The sequence below is a fragment of the Mandrillus leucophaeus genome, unplaced genomic scaffold, assembly GCF_000951045.1.
Source record: "Mandrillus leucophaeus isolate KB7577 unplaced genomic scaffold, Mleu.le_1.0 Scaffold140, whole genome shotgun sequence".
In the NCBI taxonomy this organism is placed as follows: Eukaryota; Metazoa; Chordata; class Mammalia; order Primates; family Cercopithecidae; genus Mandrillus; species Mandrillus leucophaeus.
The window spans coordinates 2,599,176-2,620,002 of NW_012101366.1; the positions used below are offsets into that span (position 1 = coordinate 2,599,176).

Genomic DNA, 20,827 nt, shown 5'->3' on the forward strand with positions numbered 1-20,827 from the left:
TTTGGCAAAAAAAAGGGCAAAGATGACCCATGTGGTAAATGTATAAAACAAGTTAAAGAGATCAAATTTCTGTCATGTCATTTGTAAGTATTCTATCCCTGACACACTGAAGTGATAAAAGTCCTTAAAAACCATATTACATATAGGCAAAAAAAAAAAAAAAAAAAAGGATGCATTTATTGAAACAAGTGAAGACGTTAATAATATCACATCAGAGGCAAAGTGATACCATTTGAAACTGTGCTTTTTATTTATCAACTTAAAACTATCTGTTGATGCTTTCATTATACAAAGGATTCACTGTTAAATACTATAGATTTACTATAGATATAGTTAAGGCATAATTCCAGTCCTCAGGAAACATTTGGTCGAGACAAATTTGATTAAGAGACAAGCTTTTCAAACAGGTAAACAGTTTGAAATAATGCAGAGTGTTACAAGTAGAAAAATATTTATTAAAGAAAAATAAGAATTATGGTTATGAAGCATGCACATTTAGCCTTGTCTGGAAAAAGTTTATGCAGAAGGTAGTGCCTGAGGTCTTTTACATTAGATAACTTCTTAGTCCTCTGTCAGGTTCTCCACCTGGAATTGCCACAGTTAGTTTTTCTTCTCCAAGGGTCAAAATGCTGCTCATCCAACAACCAGCTTAAACACTAAGCATAAAGCATTAAACATTCATTTTCATTTGTACTTATCATGTATACTTAGATGTGTATCTTATAGACAAAACGGTAAGCCCTTAAGAGCAAAAACTGGTTAAGTCATTTCTGTATCACTGGTGACTAGTGAGGTGTCTTGCACAGTGAAATGGGTGAATGATAGGAACTGGAGAGAGGGTAAGGGATCTAGTCTAGGCTAGAGGGTTTATATGAACAAATTCCAAGACAGAAAAGATACACGAGGTTAGTGCAGCATGTGACAAATGTTTTGAAGAATATATGGTAGACACCATCATCAGTCTTTTTGTGTCAGAAAGATGAACAAAAAAACAATGAACAAAATTATTATATTCCAGGAAAGACAAATGGCCAGATCTGACTTTTCAAAACTACTCACATTATGAAAAAAGCAGGAACAAATCTAGTTTCAAGTTCAGCATGCCGCTCCCTGTTTAATTCATAAAACACAACTGGCAGAAGTACTACTTGAAGCAAAACAAAAGTAATGTGGGAACTTGCTTATTTTGCTAAACCACAATGTATTTTTCCAGCAATAGCATAAATTTGACATCTTTCTTTGTGTCTATGGAAAAGGGGTTTAGAATTGTTTCACTAAAAATTAAATTTCTCTATTGTCAAACATGATTGTATACTCAAATTTTAAAATGTGAAGGGAATATTTATTAAACATTTCCTGGGTATGCCACTATATTAAGTCCTGGTAATATGATACAGTTTATTTCAAAGTTTTTTCAACTCACACTTCCTTTAAAATAGCACTGACCAAAAGAAAGTTAATGTGAGCTTCATGTACAATTTTTAATCTTTATAGAAAAATAAACTGAGAAAGGCAAAAATTGTTTTATTTAACCCACTATACCAAAACATACTGATTTCACCAGTACAAAAACTGAGACAGTTTACATTTTTTGGTACATCTTCAAAATCTGGTATGTACGTTATACTGACAGCACATCTCAATTTGGACGAGCTATATTTCCAGGGCTCAATACTCACATGAATCTCAATTGTAATCAAAGAGGTTGGCCTGCACCCTTCCATTGTCTAGCACATCTACTTGTAGACAACTGTCAACATCTGCCACTCTGCCAGTTCTGTAACCCATCATTATAAGTTCAGATCAACATACATCACTAGCAGAATTTATTCATTACCAAATATTTAGCTGTAAGATCGGCACTATGTCTGGTACTAAATAAATGGCAACAAAAATGCTGAAATGGGAGTTCAACCATAAATCTATTTGCAGATAGTAACACAGGTAACAGTGAGTGAACAATCCTCCCTGGTTTTTTTCATTCCACTTAACACAATTATTAATTTTCTTATTTATTGTGTGTATATGCACATCTGTCTCTCTTATGACATGCCACAAGGGAAGGAACTACATCTATCTTGTTTGCCGTTACATCCCTGGGCCTTAGCAGAATGTGTTATACAAAGTAGATGGTCAAGTATGTGGAAAATGAATAAATATGGCCATGCATTGATTATCAGCTTCAACCAGCTTGTCATTTCATTACACTTTGTCAATTAGTCAAGAGACATTCCACATTTTCTCAATGAAAGCAGTGAACAGAACAACTGTTTTTTGTCTTCGGCACAATATCTTATAGCCCATTCCAATCATTAAAAAGTAATCTGAAATTTCCCACAAGTCAGAATCACATCTATCCTGTCTTCATTAGACTCTCCTCCAACATACAACAAAATTAGAATGGCTGAGGAACAAATGAACAAGTACAAGAAAACAGTCCTTTCCATCAGCCTCTCAGACTTAAGAAGACAAGGACACACATGCACCTGGAAGAAAAAAAGTAACGAATAGCATTTACCACCACAGAGTCAGTCCAGGCCTGGCTTTTAAGAGCTGTGAAGACTTCAGAAACTTCTTTGGAAAACCATTTTATGTTAAACAATAGAAATACTGTAGAAGCCATGATAAAGGAAAACCTAAAACTAGTTAATGTCCTGAGTTTTTAAAAAAGCAAAATAAAATAGCATGTAATAAGGTGAAGCCTATTAATATTAAACACACACAAAATCAAATCATCAAAATCTCAAACTTAACTCATTCTTCAGTCATATAATATTGTATTATAAAGTCCTTTGGCTAGTCTTGACATTGTAGAAATAATTTTATGTAGAGTGCAAAACCTGGAAGAATATGAGAGCCGACAGTGAGAGCCGACAGTGAGAGCAGCTATCTTTTTATTTTGTATAAAATGGTACTTTAATAATACTGATTTTCCCCAAATTAATTTATAGTCAGTTTTATCATTTTTAGCACATAGAGCCTCCTACTCCTAGTTCAGTATTTTCTGTTTTGGAAACTACTGGTATGCTTAACCATTTCATATCACTGAAAACATTTATTCATCAATTGTATGTCGATCGATCTTTTAAAAACTGAATCATATTTAAAATACACTAAAGAAAATTACTTTTCCCTTTTCTTTTTGGTGAGCATTTCAAAGGTGGGGTAAATTCAGCCTCTTCATTGTGTTTTCTTTTCTTTTTTTTCTTTTTATGGTCACTTTGGTAACCACTGGAGTCACTGCCTTGGAAAACAGGGTCCTGGTCCTGAACTTCCTGGTGCTTTTTCTTCCTTTTCTTTTTCTTTGGCTCCTCCTCCCAGAGGCCATTCACATTATTAGTATTCTGCAGGGCTGACTCTTCCATTGGAGTGTCATCTGCATCATCTGCCAGCTTTGTGGTACCACTGTCCACTTCATATGTCTCTGGGTCTTTCTTCTTTTTCTTCTTCTTAGGTTTTTTAGCAGCTTCCTCAGTGCCATTTTCTGTAACTTCTTCAGAAACTTCAGAGCGCTTGAATTGTAAACTATAAATTAACAATTAAAAAAATGAACAGAGCAATAAGCAAAAAACAAAGAACAAATTCAGATCAAGATACCCTAACAGGCTAAGGTTTTCTAAATAATGACAGCAGTACAAGACACATAACCATGGCATAAATTCCAAATATTCTATCCCGTTATCCCTCAATCCACTAAAATATGCATAGGCTGCTGAATGTTAAATTGAAAAATGTTAAATTTAACATTAAATGTTAAATTCTTTCTTTATGAAGAACTTCTCCCAGACTGTTTCCACACATAAAAATGACATAAGAATCTTGTCAAAACATGTCTTCCAAGTTTTGGGTTGTCTCAGAAAAATTTGGTCACTGAACATTAAACACCACAATACCTAGGCTTATTAACCAAACTACTGACATCTAATAGAAAATACGATCTAGTACGTATCAAAGTAATGGAGTTTCCAGTCTACTGTTTTAATCCTGTTTCAAATAATAGTCCATTGTTCTACTTAGCTGATACTAAGATAGTGTTACTTTAACATTGTGAATTATTTTATCCCACTAAAATAAAACATGGATCAATGAAGTAGCTCTCTCTCCAGAACTTCAGTTTTACTCAGTAGCACTAGGCACATGTACCTAATCAATACCAACAACATAACTTTAGAAATGCAGTTCCTCAGTCAGACTTAGTCACATTTCAATGCTCAATAGTGAGGCTGCTGTATTATGTATATATACTATATTTCTGTCATCACAGAAACTGAACAGCTGTTCCAGACTTCAACCCATACTCTTGTAACTTTAAGGCAAAATATAGAAAAAATTATTAGCAATAGCAGCATTCTAAGAGTTGTCTCTCTCCTCCTTCCTTTAAACTTGGCTCCCATGGAATCAAGCTCAAGATCAGAGTAATTCTTATAATAATTTCAATACAGAATAATACAGAAATTAAAATATCTGGCACAGATGACAATAATCAACACAATTTTTTGTGTGTAAAAACAAAGCAGGCCAATAGGAAGGTAATTGTGCTTTCAGTAGTTTCAAGTTTAGAAGTCAATTAAAAAAAAAAAAGTTAACAACAAAATAGAAAATACTCAGCAAAATTGAGCTATTGAATATTAAAATACAGACCAGTTAGCTAGTCAGTTTTAGAATATTTGATGCACTGTTACAGATTACTTAAGACTATTGTTGCCAGGCGCGGTGGCTCACGCCTGTAATCCCAGCACTTTGGGAGGCCGAGGCGGGCGGATCACAAGGACAGGAGATCGAGACCGCGTGGTGGTGGGCGCCTGTAGTCCCAGCTACTCAGGAGGCTGAGGCAGGAGAATGGTGTGATCCCGGGAGGCGGAGCTTGCAGTGAGCCGAGATCGCGCCACTGCACTCCAGCCAGGGGGACAGAGCAAGACTCCGTCTCAAAAAAAAAAAAAAAAAAAAAAGTATTGTTTATATTGACTTTATGGTTTGAAAGCATGAATATTCCTATAAACAGATATTTTTAAAGACAGGCTTATGTTCTCTAAATTCAGAATTAAATGGAAATTAAGTACCTAATGATAATTATGTAATGATAAACTAACCTTGTGATATTTAGTTTTCCCCGAATGCAGAATACTCCAGCAGCATCTGAGTCTAAACGAAATACTTCAAATTCTAGTTCATCACCCATGTTTATCTCCATGGTTAGCCACTGCTCAGCTGACAACTGCTCAGGTTTAGGAATGGAGGCATTGAAACACCCGTGTACTAAACAGCCAATGTGGCTAGAAGACACTTTATTAACTATACCCTGGGAAGAAGAAGGAAGAGCGTAACATAAAGAACAGATCCACAAAGTTAAAAGGTGAACCAAACTTTACAAGCTTCAAATAATCTTCAGAGAGCAAACATCAAGTTAATGGTCTAATTTAATATGGAAAAAGTTTACCTCAATTAAAACTTACCCCATGTCATGCCAAAACATCACTTTAGAATACCTTTGGGTTTTGAGAAAGCTCAAACTTTATTATGTAAGTAATTGCACATTAACTGTCTAACCGGATAAACTAACCTGCCCCCGCCACCCTGTCCAAGAAAAAAACCACCTAAACCCCCCACTGCAGGATCCTTGGGGAGGAGATTATTACTCTTTAGCTACATTGAAACCATGCAGAAAATACTCCCATATAACCTATAAAAAGACCTCATATGTGTTTTATAACTGGGATCTATGTTATGTTTCTGTAAACAGACCAACTTTCAAAGCTTAAAAATGCATTCTTTATTTAATTTAGCATGATGCAAGCATTCCATTAGAAGACAGCTTACCCTTTATATGTAAATATTGACCATGACTATTTTTGGCTAAATCACAAAAGTATTATTAGAAGCTTTAAAACTAAAACAGAAATATGTGCTATATGATTTTAAGATGAGACTCTACATAAAACTTATTTTTCTTCTCAGGGTCAATATATACAAAGCATATGAATGAGACCCAGAAATATTAAAAAATTCACATTTTCTGAATTACAAAACTGCAAATAATACTGACATCTATAAAATGCTGTTTAACATCAGCAACCCTTTACACATGTGACATAATAAAACTTCCCTATCTGGTATGGTCAGAAGTCTAGTGTTCCCACTGGTAGTTTCCAGATGGTCTAGATAAACAAACTGGTACATCCATAAAATAAAAGATTATTCAGTAACAAAGATAAATAAGTTCTCACCATAAAAAGACATAGCGAAACCTTAAATGCATATTGCTAAGTGAAAGAAGTCAATTTGAAAAGGATACATACTCTATTCTTCTTTAAAAAGGCAAAACTATGGAAACAGTAAAAAGATCAGTGGTTGCCAGGGATTAGAGGGAACAGGGGGAAGAAGGAAGACATGAATAGATGGAGCACAGGAGTTTTTAGGAGAGGAAAACTATTCTGTATCATACTATAATGGAAGATAAGTTGTTGGGATTCACTCATGAAAGTGGCAGAAATATTAAAGGGAAATATTAGGGAAAGTTATAGGGAATAGTCACAAACCTTTTTGGAAGGCCAAAAGGTTATATAGCTTGTAATAATTGAACAGGCTGAAGACAGCCGGTTCTTACCTTAGAGCATTAAGTTATAGGGTAAATACTAGGGACAATAGAGGCTTCCTCAGTTAAGTCTGTTTACCCTACCTCCATCAACTAACCTTTAAGTCAGATGGCCCTCTGGGGGTGGGGCGGGGGGAGGTCGCCCAGAGATATTGCCCCCTAATGACATTTACTTTAAACCTCGGTACCTGAGCTTTAATTATTTGTAGAACTACTCTCTTGACCATGTTAATTATCCACAAGTGTGTGGACTCAGAACTTCTATTGTTAACTGTATACTAAATAAATGCCCGGAGTGTGAACTGCTCAGGGCCAGCGGCAGGGACAAACCTCTCTTGGTGTGTAGGCGGTCGGACACTCAGCAGTACTGGCAAAACAGAATATCTGTGTGTCAGTGAAGGTTTTATTCATCCGTCTTTTAGGTCAGGGTCTGCGGGCAGACCCTGTATTTTTGGAGACAGGGTCTCACTGTTGCCTAGGCTGGAATGCACTGGCACAATCATAGCTCACTGCAGCCTGGAACCCCTGGGCTCAAGTGATCCTCCTACCCCAGCCTCCTAAGTAACTGGGACTACAGATGCATGCCACCATGCCTGGCTAATGTTTTATTTTGTGTAGAGATGCGGTCTCACTATATTGCCCAGGTTGGTCTTGAACTCCTGGCCTCATGTGATCCTCCTGCTTTAGCTTCCCCAAATGCTGTGATGGTAGGTGAGCCACTGTACCTGGCCTACATGTTTATATTTAAAATAATAATTTACACAAAGTAGATGAAAGTTAAGTTTCTTAATTTCCAAATACACATCTACTGCCAACTTCAGTAGTCCAGTTATAAGATTCCAGTTTAACAGGCAAAGGATACTATTTGTATTAATTCGATATTGATAAATGAAAAAAATTGGAAGTGCCTTCTGGGTTTTGTCATGGTTAAATTGATCTATATTTTTATGAACAATATCAAGGGTTAGTTCTGATCTATTAGATTAAAATATTTATCAGCTAAAGAAAAGAGCATATACACCCACATATGAGTATACATATGAACATGTGTATACACAGAGAACTGCTGGAGGAAGACAGGAGAAAGTAAAGAGTAAAAAAGGATCTATTTCAGTAGATTTCATATCAATATCTGCATTTCCAGCTTATGAAAAACTGGAAGACCTTTCCCACAGAGATTCCATTTCCAAGGCACAGACTGGCTGCCCTGTCATCTGTCATTCACACATTTTCATTACTGCCTGGCCCATTTGAATTCCTGTTTTATATACTGCTATATATTCTTTGAAACCTTTGTAAAGAAATGGTATTTGTGTAGAATTGAGAACTTTTGAAATAATGATAATTGATTTTTTTCCCTTAAAATCATTCTGTGACTATGAAAATAATAAAGTGGATGGGACATATATTCTGTGCATGCATGTGTTTTAGGAGGATATTAAAAAACTTACCTAGGTTTGGATGATACAAATTATTTTGTCCATAAAAATATTTATTTACTCACAATAGCAATTTATTTGAGTCCCAAGGTATATATTACCTTTTAAAATGTTCCAAGTTACATAATTATAGAATTGTACAAAGGGAGCTAGAAAAAAGGGATACACATACCATAAGCTTTTGCCCCGGTTCAGGGCAGAAAATAACAAAATCAGCTTCAATGTTAAGATGAATGTGTCCTTGATCATCATAAATATCTCCAAGTTCTCCCACAACTTTGATGTTATCATATGCAATAGGGACACCTAAAAGGCTGTAAAAAGAAAAAGTTGAAAATGATATATTTTATCCTCTTTTACTTATTTATTTTTTTGGAGACAGGGTCTTACTCTGTCACCCAGGATAGGGTGCAGTGACATGAACAGGGCTCACTGCAGCCTGGACCTCCCGGGCTCAAGTGATCCTACCGCCTCAGCCTCCCAAAGTGCTGAGATTATAGGTGTGCACCACTGCACTCTTTTAAACCAGGCCATTTTCATACTGATTAGATATTCTAAGAGTCCAAAGCCTACACATCTCCTAAATACACCACGCATGTCAAAAACAATAGTATATGATTAGTCTGTAACAACTTTAGTAGTCCTGTTTCACCAATGGATTCTGATGTGTTGGCTAAGTTAAAATGATGATTCAAGATACACAGAAACAAAATATCCATTAATGCATGAGCAGTACATCAACTCTTCTTCCCTTGCCAACTCCCATTCTTTCTGTTCTAGCATGACTATTTGAATTCTTCAAGTTATACTAGGACAGAAAGAAGGGACTTAGCAAAGAAAACGTTATCTCTGTGAGCATGACTGAACAAGAGGCAATTTTGGTATTATTCACCATTACTGAATTTCAGTACTTGACGGCATATACCAAGGGAAGCATTACAGTTAAAGCTGAAGCCCCTGAATTTTAAAGTCAATGACTTAATGGAGAAAATCCCAAACTTAAACTGTTGCTAGTAAATGCAAATGTTAATACAACTACATTTAGGAACTGACTCTTGACACTTTAGTCTACAAATGTAACAGTCAGGATTAAGGGACAACTATTTTTCAAACTGTCATTTCTTAGTTCTTAAGGAATTATAGCTATTAAGGAGAAAGACCTAGTGGTGGGAGGTGGAGGGTGCAGTGAGCTCAGATCTCACCACTGCACTCCAACCTGAGCGACAGAGGGAGACTCCATCTCAAACAAAGGAACAAGAAACAACAAAACAAACACAACCTGGTGGCTTCATTACTTGTTGGAAAACACTTCCCTGACTCCCCTAGGCAAACCTGAAATCATTCCTCTACTCCTATAGGCCAGCTTTCTCGCTGTTCTTAATCTAACTGTATTGAACCTATCTGTATATATGTTTGAATTTCACACATGACTCTAAGGCCTTTGATAGCAAAGAATATTTTTTCTTGAACTCAATTAAACTTCTAACACAATTCACATAAAATAAGGGAAAGCATTTATCCCTAATAGTTGTTGTTTACTAAAACAGCCAGGAGCCACAGAAAATAAACTTTAAGAACTACCAAATTGGGAAAATCCTAACTCAGAGACTTACTCGGGAAAGCAATCTTCTGAGGTTTTCATTTCTGCATGTGGCATTCCTAAGCTGGAATCATCCTATCACTAAGACAATGTTAGGGACACAGAAAACAGAGTCAGAGAATAGGAAGAAAAATTAACTGCCATACTAGACAGAAAAACAAATATTAAGACTTTATTTCTCCTAATCAAAGCCGTGTCTGGAAGGAGGTCTGTGGTCCCCTGGTGGGAGGGGGGACATTTGGAAATTTGTGATACTAATCATGGTTATCACAAACTTTGCACAAGCCAGGGCAGAAAAGAGTCTGTCATGTACAGGACAGTCGGTACAATGAGGAAATATCCTTAGCTCTGACTTTTGAATAAAAGGACAAATCTGTTTACAAATAGCTAGAACCTAATTTAACTCTTAACATCAACATACAGTCATCTTTGCATATTTTTAATCTATATTAAATTGTTCAGGAATTTAGCAATATATAAATTCAAGGGGGATTTTGTTAAGAGTCATCAGATATGTGAACACAGGCACCCAACACTATATAGTTTTTCCTCCTTCACTTTTGTTTTTCAGATACCATCCTAAATAGGTATCAGGGCAAGATGGTAGCCTCACTTTAGTTCTTTAATACTGTATGTTCAATGTTTTGTCCCTCATTAGTAATGCATAGTTCAAAGTGTGGTGCCTGATTTTCACCTGGTGAATAATTTCACCAGGGGTCTTCAGCATATCCAAGTAATATGAAAGGAGTGGTGGCCAGATCTGTTCAGAGTCACTCGGCGTGATTTCGTTATTTCCCGCCCTAGCCTGTCAAATGCAGGCAATACAAAACGGTTACAGAAAACAGGATGGTTGCTTGTGTTTCCAGATGTTATGACTACTTTGTATATCCTTTAATCTCTCAAATCCATCCTCTCTAATCATTTTCTCTTGGACAATTATAACATGATCTTAATTCCTCTCCTTGTCCACTTTCTCATCCTATTTGGTAGCTAACCATTAAGTAAGGCTAACAAGTACTGTTTCTTAAACTGCAAATCTGATATGGCAGGAACTGCAGATAAGTACTGCTTTCTCAAAAGTGTACCAAGTCTCAGAGTTAAAGGGTACTGAGAGGATGAAGCACTAACCCTGCCTAAGAAAACAGAAACACAAAAGGAAAAACAACAACAACCCCACCTTACCCCCAAAAGAACAAAAACTGGCAATGACAGGAAGGGAAAAGCAAAATGGCCATCCTCTCTGAGTCACCCCTGCCCTCGTCTCCAATGGCATCCAATGCCTTTCCCCTGACATAAACCTTATTCTGCTTATATAATAGATACGGTTCTCTGGGCAAAGCATACCGGTTCACATCCAGTATCCGTTTGTTTATGCCACTCTTTGCCTGGAATGCTACCATGGGAAAGTACCGTCTTCACTCAAGTTGTTCTCAGAGGTCCCAAGATCCCAATTCAACACTCCTTATCTTGTTATATTTCTGTCAAATTTTAACACCTTACTATTTATTGGCTTGTATTTGTATCTCTACTACAGCTTAAAGCTCCTTGAAATAGGGATTTCATTTTTTGTTTGTTTTTGTATCTCAAGTGTTCGGTATATAATACAAACATACGAGAAGTGTATATTGGTGCTTGGAAGAAGCTGTATATTCTGGAGATGCTTGATTATTAACCTGTGTGTGGAGGTCAAGGATCCCTTCAGAAAGTGATAAAAGCTTCCGATACAGTGCCCAAGGAACTTCACATAAGAATTCCTGAAGGACAGTCATGAATCCCTAAAGAATCCATTCACTCTAGTATTAGAACCTCGCTTTTGAACCAAAGTATAGCCCAGAGGAATACTGAAGCACATGCCCGCGCCCCCCGCCACACACTTCTATAATTCTGTTTTCAAGGCACTTTTGAATACCGTAATATAAATGCATACGTTTTGTTTTTTTCTCTCCCAAAAGCAACAGGCTCATTAGTTCGATTGAATAAATCGTCTTAAAAACAACTCAGGTCCAAAAGAAGAGAAAATGGGGAAATTACCAGATTGAAATACAGTAAGAAAAAAACGTGCTTCACGTTTTACAGGTAGAACGGTTGTACTAATGCTTCATGTGCAATCTTCGATGGAATGAGAATCTACTTAAGCACTGCAAACCAAATTTTTATCGTCAAATGAGAAAACATCATCCGGAACGGGATACATGAAACGTTGAATGCCAAACAGAACTGGGCCTACTAGGTCTCCAGACCCCTGGTCGGTTCCTACCCCTACACCAGGGTTCTGGAGCGAGAATCTCCACTCCCTCCGCCGACACCTGAACTTCATCTTTAAGTTTTCTTCTCTATCTATGAAAGGGACCCTATAAAGATCTTCACCACAGTGGTACTGGCCTTGAGAGGCGGATAGCGACTCTAGAATTCCACGGGGCTAAGCCCTGGGGGGGCAATGCGACCTTTACTATTTGCCCCCTTTCTGCTGCGTTGTCAGCATATCCACCTGCTGCTACTTCCCGTGCACAAAAGAAGGAACAGGCAAAGAGATCGGTACCTCTCAGAATAGCGAAGGAGCTCCGCATCAAGCTGTTCTCGAATGCCAGTGCGTTTCCTGTTCAGGTAGCGGGGAGACAGCGCGATGTGCCTTTGGTGCGGCCCAGCCACCAGGCATGAGTAGCGACTGTTCACCAGCGCACAAGCAGCGGCATAAGTCGGCAACTCTAGGCAAGGCAGGACGCCAGCCTGCCCTACCAGAGACCCATCAGAAGCCGCCGTTGGCCGCGGCACCTCTGAACAACCCGCAGCCATGCCGCTTGTCAAGGTTCCCACGGCGCGCGCCGTTGACGCAAGCACAATCGCCTGTCCCCGACGCTCTTTTTACGTCATCCACCAACTACCACGCCCCTAGGAATTTCTCCTCCTTACGCTGTATTACGCAGCTCTGACCAGCAGGGGGAACCGTATTTTTGCGCTTCGAGGACGGGAGCTTAGAGCCTCGGATATGCATTGAGCATGCAGGAAAGTCAACGGACTGCTCTTTTAAGGGCAGGCAAATGTGTGTTTTCGCACAGAAGCTTATTGGATTAAGTAGGCAGCTTAAAAAGGGGGGTCTTCACTTTGATCATTTCCAGTAGTAAGGTGGTTTGGTAGAATTTTACAAGCTTGGACTGTACAATAAAAAAATCAAAATATTTATGAAGTGTATTTTATGCAGGACACGAAATCCTAAGAAGCAGGCCTGATAACTCTAATGCAACATATCTGAAAACGAACCTACTAGTTCTCTCCTGTCCCACTTCTCTCCTCATTATGCATATGCTAAATCAGGGAATTATACCACAGCCAACCTGTCAGCCTCGGATCCTCTTTTGTTTCCCCAAATATCAAATCAGCCTGAAGGCCTGTATTGCCCAAAGTGGAAATATCATTCTGTTTGGACACTATTCTCTTTCCCTGCCGACAAAACCGCAGGACTCCCTGCCTGTGGAAGCCTAGCTCAATGGTCAGGAGGACGCCCTGGGGCAGCCAGATCTTCCCTGAAACACACATGATTGTGTTGTGCCCTGCTTAAGCCCTACATAGGCACCCCACTTTCTCTAGGACAACACAAACTCCTGAAAAATGCTTATACAAGGCCATTTTGTGATCTGTGTGGGCACGCAGCCTCTCTCTTCAGCTTCATTTGTCACACTCCCACCCTAATATTATGCCCCTTGATCCATTTTCAGGTCACTCTTTCTGCAGTCTTATGCTGTTCCTTCTACCGGGGAATGTAATATTTTCACAAGGGTAAATTCTCCTCACGTATGAATTTTTAGCTTAGATTTTACATTCTGTCCCTTCGCAAAGAGTTTTCAACCACCCCACACCTCTTTCTCTATAAGGATTAAGTAGTAGCCCATGCATGTTTTTTTAATGTTAATTTTATATTAACTGCCATTTGCTTGCCTGTTCCGTCAATAGATTCCTACACTCACTAAAGTGGGGACCATAATATCTGTATTATTCACTACAGTAGCCCCACGCATCTCATCCCTCCTCCAAAGGAAACCAAGAAAAACGCAAACAATACACTCTGAATGAATAACCTGATAGCGAGTTAATAAATAATAAGTGATAAAGAGCTTGCAGCCTAAGTGGAAGTAGGATGTAAATGTAAACATGTAATAGGTTATGCTGGGTAAGTGCCAAGAGAAATGTATAGCAGTGATGTGAGTATTAACATACTCCCTCATCTCCTAGACACTGCAAAAAGCTTCTTAACCTCTCTAAACCTGATTTCTGACTTGTGAAATAGGAAAAATAATGCTTGCCCTGCTACCTTAGGGAGATGGTAGGAGGGTCAAACAAGATAAATAAAAAGTATTTTCTTTAATATTCCTGAAATGACTGCAAACTCAGCATGAGATGATAGCGGGATGAAACTGCCCCCAAAACCTAATAGTAGACATTTTAAGTCCATAAATGGGAAACTTAATGGCCCTTACCTTGATTTTGTTGCAAAGTCCTGTAAAACTCCTGTGCAGGACCCTTCTGTTCAATGTGCTCAAACTCAGCTAAACAAGGAAGTCACCTAAGGTGAGGAGCTTTAAGAACTCCTGATGCCCAGATGACATCCCAGACCAATTCAATCAAAATCTCTCCAGGTGACTACACCTTACAGTCAAGGTGGATCTAGACTGGATGTAAGTGATTTGAATGAAAACTATTTGGCCAAAAAAGAATTTAGTAAAAAACAAGCTGGACATCGTGGCAGTTTGCCCAAAACAAAATGTTACCTGAAATCAAATATTCCAGTAATAACCTTTCACAACTACTAAATGTAGTGCACCATGGAGTAGTTTTGTAACCCTAGGTGTGTCCAGCTGCAGTTAGAAGTTTACTTGTTTAATTTTGAAACTGATTTTGCCATTTTCAGTTTTTAAAATTCTGGCTTGATCGTTAGCTTCTATCCATGCTCTGCATGATTTGGGAGCGAACAAGGTGATTCTGCCTGCATGCCAGTGTTCACCATTATGGGGTTACTCTACAAATTAACCTGTTTCACCTTTGACACAGGGAAGAAAACAGAAATACCATCAGTTCCTCCTACCTACCCTACCCCACAGACATGTACAAAGTTTATTTGTTCAAGGACCTGTAGTTGAACTGAACCATTTTCTTTTTCTCTAAAATGTGTCCAAGTTCCACAGAAAGTAAGGCAATGGTGGTCCCTGTCTCTTGAAAAGCTCTGTCAAGTCAAAGGCAGTGTGCTGAGAAGAGCTTCATTCTATAAGGAGGAGAAAGAAGGTTAGAAATAATTTTGACCCCATGACCAATGGCCTCAGAGGAAGAGAGAGAGAAAATTTCCTATGCAACTGTCTGTATTATTTTATCATTGACCTTGCTACCTCCGGCATGCATACACATACACCTTATTATATTAGTGTGTTTCTATTCCTCCCAATCAGATAATCCCTGGAGCAACAGAAATGTGCAAAAATTGGTGGTTTGCTGAAATAATGGTGTTTACAAAGTAATATGTGCCATATGCTCTGCTTTTTATAGAATACATGCACACTTATACACTTAGAAAAAAATCTAGATGCACAAATACAATCATGTGCCCCATAACTATGTTTTGGTCAACAACAGCTGACCTATGTGATGGTGGCCCTGTGAGTTTATAATGACATATCTTTTTACTGTATCTTTTCTATGTTTAGATATACTTAGTTGCACAAATACTGGCCACTGTGTTACAGTTTCCTACAGTATTCAGTACAGTAACACACTGTTCAGGTTTGTAGACCGGGAGCAATAGGCCACAGACTATTTACCAACCAGCTAAATAGCAATAGGCTATTTATCAATCAAGGAATCTAATCCAGGCATGACTTATGCCATAACTTATCCTTTCAATTACTAAAGCTCTTCACTTTTTCTATGTACATGACCAAAGCTGATAAAGAAGGAGATTAGCATAGCACAACATATAGCATAAGTGTGTAGTAAGGTATGCCATCTGGATTTATCTAAGTATGCTCTATGACGTTCACACAATGATGAAATTGCCTCATGAGGCATTTCTCAGAATGGATCCTTGTCATTAAGCGACACATGTCTATACCATATGTTAATGTTAGTTATTTCTTGAGTGTGTGTTTATGGTTTTCTTTTACTTTTGTGAATTTTATATATTATTTTAATGTTTTATACAGAAAAAAATCAGAAACTTAATCAGAAGATTGAAGTTGTTACAGAAAATCCTCTAGTTTTAGATGGTTTAATAGTATTGGTTGGTGCAAAAGTAATTGTGGGTTTTGCCATTACTCTTAGTGGGAAAAATGACACTTACTTTTGCACCAGCCTAGTACAAAGTGAAGAGTCTTCCTAGATGCTAAAGTCAATTGCTGGAGTTCAGATCCTGGCTCTGTCACTTACTAGATGTGTGATGTTAGGCAAATTTCTTTCATTTTTCAAAAAGCTAAATTATTACAGTAGGATTATATGAAGATGGAATCAGACAGGAATTTTTGACTATACGTAATAGTTTGCATTAAAAAATTCCTATAAAGAGCGTTCCATGAAAAATTTCATTGTATCAGTTAGCTTTTGCTGCAAACTATCCTCAAATTTAGTGGCTTTAAATAAAACTATTAATTTAACTCATAATTCTATGGGGACAAATTTGGGCAAGTCTCAGTTGGGTTCACTTGTGCATCTGTCCTTGTATGTGGCCCCACGTGTCTGGTGTTCCAGCAGGCTAGAGTGAGCTTGCTTTCCTGGCAGCTATGCAGGTTTCCAAGATAAAGCAGGAAGCACACAAGACCTCCTGTCTAAACCCTGGAACTTCCACAATGTCAATCCAATGTATGGGGTACATCTGATCTCATGTGCTTTGTTCTTTGCCTCAGAGAGGCTCAGAAGCTTCTGTCATATATCAGGGGTATAGAAGTCCTTAGGAATGCCCACCCTGGATAAAGAGTAATACTAGTACTGACAGGAAGGATTTAATCACACTTATATGACTGTTTTTATCAAATTGGTAGAATGAGTGATGAGTGTCAACATCACAATGACCAACATTATCATGGGTAAACTTTATTGCAAACCTGCCAGATGCTATGCCCAGTGCCCTAGTCAAATCATTGACAGATAAACTTTATGAATTTATTACAATAATTACATATATGTGCAAGTGAGGAGCCTGGATTCTAAAAAAACTGTCAGCCTCATGATGGTAGCTATCCTATCTGTATTGCTAACAGTCACATGCCCAGGTCCTAACGCATACTCCTTGGGTGAATGAACGAATGCCTTTCCCAAGACTATTCAGCTATTTATCAATAAAGGAATCTAACCCAGGCACGACTTATCCCATAACTTATGCTTTCAATTACTAAAGATCTTCACTTTTTCTATGTCTATAACAAAAACTGATGAAGAAGGGAATTGTAAAAATGGATGGTTTATTTTATTTAGTCTCTGCCTAAAAATGCTAAGGTAAGATATTTGAACAAATTGGAAAATATTAACATTTTAGTAAGCTGTCAAACAAGCACCAGTTTTAGCCAAATATATAAAATACAGGATATATCAACCAAATGTTGGTTGATGCAGACCACTTGTATTTCACAAATTTGCCAGCAGATGGCAAAAATGAGCTTAAATTTGTAAAGTTTTGCTTTAGCCTAAGGGCTATAGAAATGACAAAAATGAAGGGAAACTATTTATCGATGGCTTGTTTTTATGTACAATCCTTCAAAAAAGAACTTACGATAAATTTTTGACTCTGAAGCCTCCTTCTACTTGCTTGTTAGATTGTTGATACTAAATGATACACATGTGCCTGCAGAGAATGAGGAAATACATTAACAGAGCACATTATATTACATACACTTACATACACACACATACACACACACACACACAGACACACACACACAGACACACACACACATATATGGTTTAAACCTGAGCTTTAAAATATGGAACTAAATAAAGTCATGCCAATGTTTTAGCTCCTGATGTTACAATTATTTATCTAGGTAAAAGCCAAGAAGGAACTGCCTAACACTTTGGATGAAAGATGTCAGCTAAAAAGGACTGGCTTAAATAATAAAATGAATTTGAGGTGTGTGGGTGTGCATGAGGGTGCATCCATGTAGATGTGAGCACTAATGACTGCTTTTAGAGGTTGGGAAGAGGTAAACAAGGTATCTCAAGGGGATGAGTCTACTTTAGGAGGACAAGATGCCATCTGTATTTATTGTCCTCTTACAAAAACTAGTGTCAGTATTTCTTCTAAGCCCTTTTGCCTATCTAATCAGACCTTTCTGCAATTGAATTTTAACATCCTTCTTTCAAGGTTTTGAAATCCAATGAATTAGGCTAATACAGTTGGCTGTGGTGCTTGCAAAGGTGCCTGTGGAAATTCTCATTTACTTCCACCTGTCTTTTGCTCAGTACAGAACAAAAATAGAAAACAGTTTTCTCTTTTATATTTTGAATATTACTTTAATGCTGTAGTTTAATAAACCACTTGATGACTGCAGAATCTATGTAGGTGTGAACTCCAAGATTCTTGACATTAAATAATTCCAAAGAATGTGGTATCGAAAGTTTGAGTGTGATAATTTAAAAAATGAAATTTAGATGCAGTGCCTTTTGATATGCAATTTACTCTGAAGTGACCAAGCACAATTTATGTTAATGTATCATATTCTAGACTTCCCCGTACAACTACAGGGTGAGTAATACATCTATGCTTTGGAAATTATTATAGTTATGAATTTATCATTGTCCAATGGCAAAGTGAACTTGCCCAGTTGTGAAAAAATGCCCTGCAGGAATTTACAAAGTAAGTCATTACTTTAAGGCCACATTTGTTAGTAAAATATCTGAAAGTCCAAAATTTGCACTGAGTAGGATAGACTAATGAATAAAATGAAAGACTAATGAATGAAAGAAAGCTACTCGATTTCTTTGTGTCTCACTTTGCCTTGACATTTTTTGTTGTGATTCCTGTTGTCTTGTACCATATTGGCTTTAGAGTGATACTGACAGTATTAACTCCAGCTTGAATAAAACCTTTTCTCCTGAAATCTTTGGCACAGTCGAATCGACTAAACTGGATGTTTAAAATAGGAAAAAAAAAAAAAAAAGCATACCAGAAATGAACATGTCTTTAATATAAGGGAATAATTTTGTTCATGACTAAATTAGTTTTTTCTATACCCTACAGGTCCAAGCACCTTATCAATAAAGCCTAGGGGAAAAGTGATCTTGTTTCCATTTCTCAGTTACAGCTTTCTGCCTGTCTCCAATGACTTCCTAGATTTTCCAGCCTCTTTATATTCAAGGTTTACGGAGCTCAAGTTTTCTTTCAGTTGGCTTTCTTTGAAATCCTGTTTTCAGTCTGAGCACATACTTGTTGGCCAGGTGACTAAAACGGTCACTTCTCTCACTAGCTGCTGCTGCCTCAGTGACTAAAGCTGGATTTTAAATTGGCTGATTCAAGAGTAGGGAGTTTTGTTAAAGGAACCCAAGTGTCTAGAGTGAAATGACTGAAGGTAGCTGTCAAGGCTTGACAACTGGAGAGCTGAAGTCTCAGGTTCAAGTGCAGGGACCGGAAACTGAAATCAAGGCAGCATCAAGAACCAGAAATTTGAATTTAAAATCAGAAGAAGTAGATAAAATAAAGGAGAATGGTTCATATGGGATAGAATTGGTTTGTTTTATGAACCTAAGTATGAGTGTGTGTGTATGTGTGCGCGTGTGTGTGTGTGTATATAGGCACATACATGTTATATGATTTGGCTGAATGGCTTTAAGATTCAGGAGAAATGACCTCACTTTTCAGGTAAAATGATGTCTACCCACCTTTTTCTTGTTTATTCTATTTCTTATTTCTTGTTAAATAAGTGATGTTAATATAATAAAGGGATATTCACCTTTATAGATAACGTATATTATAATAGCATTTGCTAAATAGAGCTTGACAAATGCTTATTTTCACCTGCTGTGCCACCATCCTCTTTGCTGGTAAATGGCAATAGGCTAATATTACCACTACTAAGTATATTGAGACTTGGAAACTTGACCTTCTCTCCAGCAATTCATTTCATTACAGAGAACATTGAGGCTTTTATTTTGTTTCCTCAGAGGTTGATAGAAGAATACTAATATACTCTGAAGATAGAAAGAGAAGTCTGGCTTTCGAAAGCCTTTTTGGATAGTAATGAAAGGAGTGGACATTTAGACCACTATCCAAACAAGCCCTTAGATTACTTTTATGTTCCAAAGTTGAGTGTTATGTCATCCTTGGGCTGACTTATAGTTCAGAGTGAGGGGTAGTGTTGGCTAATAGAGCCACCTCCAAAGGTATCAGTAGCTTTTCTTTCCTGGGCAATGACCCTATTATTTCAAGGGATTTCTTTTAGTGCATGACACCCCCCCGCCCCACCCCAACTCCCGGGTTGGATGTTATAGAATGATCAAGTGGAGATCAATACCCTGTTGGATACTAAGGAACAGTCATGAGTCCCGATTACTTGCAGCTAATACCACACTTGGTGAAATTTTGACAACATTTTAGATTTTTCTGTGAAGTTTCAGGCAAATTCTAGAGCCTTCTTGACAATTTTCTGTGGCATAATAACTTTTGGCTTTGGGGGAAGGCTTGCAATGTATTCTGTGGCTGAAGAAGGTGGAGCCTTTCAGTGAAGAAAATCTTGTGAAAACAATAGTCCCTAGTTGATGTGGAGGAAGGTAAAGATGGCAAGATTTCCAACTAAATGAAGGCCTTCTGCCTAAAATGAAGGAGTCTCTTTTCACTATAATTTGTTGATGCAGATAATATTGAAGTGTTAAAATATTAAAATAATTTCATTAAGGCTATAGCTTGGTTTTTAAGCAATATATTACTTGTGAAATGCATTTGTATTCCTAGTAAAGGACTCTTGTATTCAATAAATTGTTTTCCTAGCAAAGGGAGTAAAACAGAAATTCCTCCGTTTAATTTTGCTAGGCATCCACATTTCCAGCAATTTCTGAATTGGTTTCCCCTGCTATGAGTAACTGACAACCTGTGATTTATGGATTTGGAATAATTGAATTTCTTGGCTGTCATACACTTTGAGTAAGAAGTATTATATATGTTTCCAGAAAAAATGACTAAAAGAAGAAAAGAGTGAAGTGATGCCAACTTCTGACATTTTATTTGGAAAC

The 20,827-nt window shown here is 37.6% G+C and overlaps 1 protein-coding gene across 1 annotated transcript; it reads right to left on the bottom strand.

Moving 5' to 3' along the window:
- Positions 1-226: 226 nt before the first annotated feature.
- On the bottom strand, positions 227-12,489 carry TWISTNB (TWIST neighbor). The gene is made up of 4 exons (XM_011973903.1): positions 12,171-12,489; positions 8,204-8,345; positions 5,091-5,299; positions 227-3,525 (listed from the first exon to the last, which is right to left on the bottom strand). Exons 1-4 carry the CDS (start codon positions 12,422-12,424, stop codon positions 3,114-3,116), a joined length of 1,017 nt encoding a protein of 338 aa, XP_011829293.1. The 5' UTR covers positions 12,425-12,489; the 3' UTR covers positions 227-3,113.
- Positions 12,490-20,827: the final 8,338 nt, after the last annotated feature.